At 61.4% G+C, this 6,281-nt stretch overlaps 1 protein-coding gene across 1 annotated transcript in view; it reads left to right on the top strand.

The window, feature by feature from the left end:
* Positions 1-2,610: 2,610 nt before the first annotated feature.
* CFAP46 (cilia and flagella associated protein 46) overlaps positions 2,611-6,281 on the top strand; it is a 93,844-nt gene continuing 90,173 nt past the window's right edge. The window contains 5 exon segments of the mRNA XM_053910095.1: positions 2,611-2,732; positions 3,191-3,315; positions 3,528-3,659; positions 4,235-4,299; positions 5,958-6,122. Of these exon segments, the coding sequence (XP_053766070.1) occupies positions 2,684-2,732; positions 3,191-3,315; positions 3,528-3,659; positions 4,235-4,299; positions 5,958-6,122 (536 nt within the window). The 5' untranslated portion in view covers positions 2,611-2,683.

The raw sequence follows: 6,281 nt of genomic DNA, 5'->3' as shown, positions 1-6,281 counted from the left end.
AGGCTCCACAGTGTCATCGCAGAGTCTGACACGGGGCTCCATCTCGAAAACCGTGAGATCATGGCCGGAGCTGAAATCAGGAGTCAGAGGCTTAACCGACGGAGCCCCCCAGGCGCCCCAGGGGAGTTGTGAGGGGACTACAGCCGGGAGCCCGACACCCCAGAAAAGGTGTGGACTTGCCTGCCACCCCTGAGCACTTAGCCCCACCCTGATCCCCACGGTCTTTGGTTCCTCCTGCCTGTTCTAGAACCGGGTGGAAATGGACCCGCAGAGAGGACTCTTTGACTCCCGGTTCCCTTGCTCTCCGCTGTTCAGACGCATCCGCCTCGGAGGTGGGGTGTCCCCGGCTCAGTCTCTTCCGTGGCTGAGAGGTGATTGTGCGAGCACCCCACAGTTTGTTTACTGTTGGATAGTTGGGTTGTTTCCGCTTTGGGGCTATGAATGCAGACACATCATTTCTCTTGGGGAAAGCTCTGAAAGTAAGATCGTGGGGTCGTGTTTAACTTCGTCAAAAACTTTCTGGTTCTCAGCGTTTGTACCATTTTACGCTCCCACCAGCAGCGTGTTAGGATCCCAGTTGCTGAATCTCACCGACGTTCATCATGGTCAGTCTTCAGCAATTCTCCTGGGCCTATAACGGTATCTCACTTTGATTGGAATGTGCAACAGTTCCCTCATTACTCGGGACGCCGAGCCCCCTTTCGTGTGCTTACAAGATAATCCTGTCTTCTGCCGTCCTGTGTCTATTTGCTGTCTTCTGCCCAGGTTTTTTGTGTGTTTTTGTCTTTTGTTATTGATTTATTGGCTTTTAAAAAGATAACCTTGGCACAGCTCCTGTGTCAGGTGTACTTATTGTGAATTTTCTCTTCCGATCTGCAGTTTGCCTATTCATTTTCTTAACAGTCTTTCAAGGAGCACAGGTTTTACTTTTGATGACAGATTTATTTTCTTCCTTTACGGTTTCCCTTTTCGTGCCCTAGGTAGGAAACTTCTGCCTGCTCCAAGATGGTGTGATATTTTGCTTCACTGTTTCAAACGTTTCCATTCCCTCTAAGCCTATGACCCGGCTCAAATGAAAGTTCCGGCCCGGCACGGTGCAGGGGCTGCGTGTCCCCATGCCCACCCACCTCCCAGGGGCTCTGGCATCATTGCGGAAAAGGCTCCTCTTCCCCATTGAATCAGCACATCTGGTGCCATCGGTGGACTATGGACATGGGATCTGGTTCTGAACTCTGTTCTGCTCCACCGGCCCAAACTGTCTTAAATGCTGCAGCCTTCCAGGAAGGCCTGAAATGAAGTGGTGTGAGCCCTCCAACACTGCTCTCCTTCAAGGCCATCTGGCCGCGCTAGTGGCTTGGATCACCCACAGCCTTCACCTTGCTAATCCCAACCGCTCTTTCTCAGTGCTCCTCTTACTGACCTCGTGGCCATATCTGACCCAGCAGACCCCCTCCCCCGACCCCGACCTTGGCTCCCAGACCCGGCCCTGCAGTCCTCCCTTCCACCTCTCGGTCCGCCAGCGTCTCCCCTGCAGCGCACCCTGCTGCTGCAAGGCTGGTCTGCAGCCCAGCTCCGCACACAGCAGTGCGGCTGTGCGCAGGCCGCACCTCTGCTCAGAGCCGTCCGCTCAGCCGGGAGCATTCCCGCGAACGTGAGCTCGAGTACCTCGGCATCCCGCGCGCCCAGACGGAACGTCCACGACCTGCTCCGGAGCTGCCACGCGCCCAGTCTTTCCTGGAGCTCCCGGCGCCGGTGCACGCCCAGGCCACCTCCGTAGGCCCAGGGCTTCGGCCTCCTGGCCTCTTTGGCCCCACCCTCGTCACCCAGACCCGCTCTCCTCTCCTGCCCGTGGCTTGTGGGCGAGCCTTCACCCTCCCCAAAGACAGTCTCCGCCTGACCTCAGAAAACGCCGAGACCCGGGCGCACAGCGCCCAGCGACCCGGGAGGAGAGGGACTCGGCCCCGCGTGGCGCCCCCGCTCCCCCCCTCCCCCCGCAGCCCAGCCCAGCCCAGCCCAGCCCAGCCCAGTCGCCCTCCCCAGCGCCCCTCCCCGCTCCGGGCCTGCACAGGTGCAGTTCTCGTCCCCCGGTGGGGAGCCTCCTCTCCCTTGCAGATCTCTGCTCACCCGTCCCGAGCTCGCGCGACCCCCTCGGGAGCCGACCCCTAGGCACGGCATTCACGGTTAGCCTGATGACCTCTCCCCGCAGGGGGGCTCCCCCGCGCCCCAGCCCCGGCCCAGGCAGGGGCGAACTGCCGTCTGTAGGGTGGGTGGATGGATGGATGGATGGATGCGGGAATGAGCTACGGCAGGCAGGAATGCGTTCCGGGGTCCTGTGAGCGGGGTCCGCCGCGGCTCAGGGCCAGACCCGGGGCATCCTTGCCGGGCGGGGACGCGGGGAGGCTCGGCTGGAGCGCCGTCCAGGGGGGTGGGCGGGGGTCTCTGAGAGGTGGGGGCGCGCGGGCCAGCTCGGGCACGCCCCCCCGGGGCCGCGGCCCCGCCCCCAAGTCCTCTTCCCTCGGGGCTGGGATGAACGCACGTGGGATGGCCGCCCGGTGGCGATTCGCCTCCCGAGTAGTGTGGCCCCGTCGCCGACCCGTAGGACCGGTTCCGCGTCCCCCTTGGTTGCTAGGCAACCGCCAGCCACTAGAGGGAGGAAGCCAACCAGCCGGGGGGTCGCAGCGCCATGGACCTGGTCATCACGCAGGAGCTGGCCCACGCCGAGAGCCAGCAAGGTGGGCGGGGGCCCCGACCCTCCGCTCTGCCCCGGGGGGCCCGGTGCCGCCCGGTTCCGAATTCCCACCTTGGCAGGTCCCGCGACCCCTGAACCCTCCCCACCCCGCGCTGGGACCCCCCGCGACCCTGGGGAGCTCCAGCAGGTGCCAGACCCATGACCCTGAGACGCCCTGGGACCCGCTCAGCCCCCCCCCCCCCCCCAGTTGCCCCGGGACACAGTGACCGAGTGAAACCCGCGCTTCTCGCCTTTGGTTGACCTGGGCGACGGTAAACCGAGCCGCCCTTTTAAAAGGAGGCTTTGTCAGGGCCGCTGCTGAGGCTGGGCTGCTGGAGGGGGCAGGGGGCCGTGCAGGGAGGACCCCAGACCCCTCCTCACCCTCCCGACCGTCCCCACCTTGCTCAGTGGTGCCAGGCGTGCTTTCCCCAGCCCAAACCCGCCTGCATGTCGACCGCCTAGATGCTGCCTCCCTGCAGAGGGCCTACCAGCTGATCAAGTCCGCCAACCTGGGGAAATCCGAGTTTGACCCCACAGAAAGCTTCAGCCCTGACCTGTTTGTTCTGTGTGCAGAACAGGCCCTGAAGGTACTTATTCCCCGGGGTCCTGGCGGGGGCGGGGGGAGCCTTCTGGAGGTCTCTGTTCTGGGTTTACCGGAAGCGGGAAGTGGGGCAGGAAAGTGCTGGCTCCCCGTCTCAGATCGGTCCTCCAGCCACTCCCTCAAGGGTTTGCTGGAGGGGAGACGGGCCCGCCAGGGGCGGCTTTCTGGGGCCTTCCACGGTGCTGTGTGGTCTCGCAGATGGGGCAGCCGGACGTGAGCGAGGACTGCATCCAGATGTACTTCAAGGCCAAGGGGCCGGTCACCCAGTTCCTGGGCCGAGCGCACCTGTGCCGGGCCCAGCTCTGCGCCCCCAAGTCCACCGAAAACCTGGTGAGAGGCCCCATGTCCTTTATTAGTGCGTCTGAGCGTGCCATCTTCCTGTGCACAACCTTAGCACGTCAGTGAGACAGGCCACGCCACGTGCCCGTTGGCCATTCGCAAATCAGTACCTAATTGTTTGTCCCGCTTAGCTCCCCGCCCCCCCCCCCCAACCCGCCAGGCTGCCTTGAGCCTCCTCTAAGTTTTACATCTTGTGGCTAAATAGTCAGGTCTCCCCCCGCTTCCAAAATGCGTCGGGCTAGACAGATCCGAAAGTACTCTTCGTGGAGAGGCAGGCGAGCGGCGTCGTGTTCAGTGACGGGAAACTGGCCGAGTTTCCTGCTTCTGCCCTTTCCCTGAGCTCCCGTTGGACAATTGTGCGGGGGTCACGCCCGGAACTGCCGCCCTCGGGCCAGGCAGAGGGGAACCTGCAGAGAAAGCACAGGCGTCCAGCCCCGCCTGCCTACACTCGGGGTGCCAGGCCAGCCTGTAGTGCGGTTTGATGGTCACCAAAGGGACCACGAGCCACGGTCGATGTTCTAGTGGCAGATTCAGTGTAATTGTGTATGTTCTTTATGTCGTTTTAGGAGGAGTTTGAAAATTGCGTGACTCAGTATATGAAAGCAATAAACTTCGCCAAAGGAGAACCCAGGTAGGCCCGATGGACCCGGCCGTCTCTAACGGGGATTGTGTAAAAGGTACCAAACCAGGGGTCACCGAGCGCTGGCACCTGTTCAGACTGTAGGGGTTTTCCTTGTCCTGGTCTGTGTTTGGGGTGCACGTACGGTTGTGTGCTCGTCTCTAATGTGCGGAGCTGGGCCGCACAGGCGCATCGTCCCCCCCAGCCTCATCGTTTCCTCTGTTCTGTGGTTTCTGTGGTCTGCACGTGACTTTTATCTGCCTTCTCTCTGGGAACCTCTCCTTGGCCCAGTCTCCGTGGCTCCCTTACTTTCTGGGCCTCTCTGAGGGTTCAGCCGCAGGGCCCTCTCCCCCTGCTGCCTCCACTTACCTATTTCCCCCCCGCTGGATGGCCCGGGCCAAGGCCTCGTACCTCTGGTGATTCGGCTAACACTCCAGCACCGTTTTCTACTTAATCAATGTTTCGGTTTTCAAGAACTACTCTCGAAGCTGTTAAGCTTGCATACGAACTGGTGTTCCTACAACCTACTCAAGTAGGATCCAACATTTAAAGGAGGTTCAGGTGTAAATAAATCCCAGATTCACGCATCCGGTGATCTCGTAGGTGCTGCTCACGGCCCCCTCTGGCAGCCCTGCTGTGGGTGCTGGGGTACCGGGCCCAGCCCCACAGACCCTCCTCACTGGGGACGTGTGCTAAGGGGAGTGGGTATTTCAAGGGGACCATGTCCCGGAACCGTGAAGCGGGAGTGGCAGGCAGCCCGCATCCTGGGGATCTTGGGGGCACCTGCAGACTGCCTGCTGGCAACCAGCAGCCTTGGCGGCCGGCAGGACCATCTTTACAAATAGACGAGGGCGCAGCTTGGCAGAGAACGAGAGGAGCTCTGAGTTAGCCCCTTGAAGGAGCAGACAGCCTTGTTTTGTTGCCGTGCCCTGGGTCCTTCCTCCATCCGGGGTAAGAGCAGGCATCCACGGTGCTCGCCCACCAGGGGAGCAGTGTGGACCGCCGGGCGCCTGGAGTCTTGCAAGGCAGAGCCGGCCCCTTGGAGAGGCCCGAGCGAGAAAGGCGGATCGGCCGCTCTGATTCTCTTGGTCGGCACCTGCTTCCAGCCCTCAGGAAACAGCCCAGCTTCCGGGGGGTGTCCCTGCTCCCCTCTTCCTCCCCCACTTGGCTCTATCATGTGCAGGTTTGGGAGTTTTGCTCCCTAAAGATTTGCTCTCCTTCTTCTTCCTGCCGGACCTTGCACCTGCACTGCTGTCCCGGCTGATTGCTCATCGCATGTCAGGTCTCAGCAGGATGTTGCTTCCTCCAGGAGGCTTTCCTTGATTCCCCCTCCTCTTGCCCGTTCTTGTCTATCCCTTGCGAACCAAAGGAGACCTTGCTGACTGGTGTATTTTCACAGGGAGCTGGTCACTTTTGGAATGACCGAATGAGTGAAGGGGTCTCTGGGCTCAGGAGTCATGTGGCGGGGTGACCATGGCCGGGGCTGAACTTGGAGCCACCAGCCCCTTCTGGGCAGGGCGCCCGTGGCCACCCCAGGGAGGGCTCTGCTCGCTCTGGCAGTGTGGGCCGGGGGCAGCTCAGATGCTGCTGCTGCCATCTGCTGGAGACGCCCGAAGGGGCTGGGGACAGCCTTGTGGCCTAGTCTCAGACTTCCTCTGCTGCGGTCGCAGGTATCACTTCCTGGTATATAACGCATCTGTCCTCTACTGGCAAATGGTGAGGCCGTTTCTCAAGCCGGGATATCATCACCATCTGATCTCCAGCCTCTCCCAGATCGTAAACGTGTTAAACCAAACCGAGGAGGAAGACAAGGAGTGGCAGGCAGAGCTAATGCTGTGAGTGGAGGTGGCCCGCCCGGCCTCGGGTCCCTACCCGACGGCCCCGTGCAGCCTCTGACCTGCTTCCCCTCCCACCTTCACCGGGTGGGACTTACACTGCAGGGTGTAGGGCATTGCTTTGGACTCTGTAGTTAGAAGTGCGTGTTCTGTGTGCTT

Source organism: Panthera pardus, unplaced genomic scaffold, assembly GCF_024362965.1.
Source record: "Panthera pardus isolate Hobbes unplaced genomic scaffold, ASM2436296v1 HiC_scaffold_22, whole genome shotgun sequence".
Lineage (NCBI taxonomy): Eukaryota > Metazoa > Chordata > Mammalia > Carnivora > Felidae > Panthera > Panthera pardus.
This window is presented reverse-complemented; position numbering and strand designations above follow the sequence as displayed.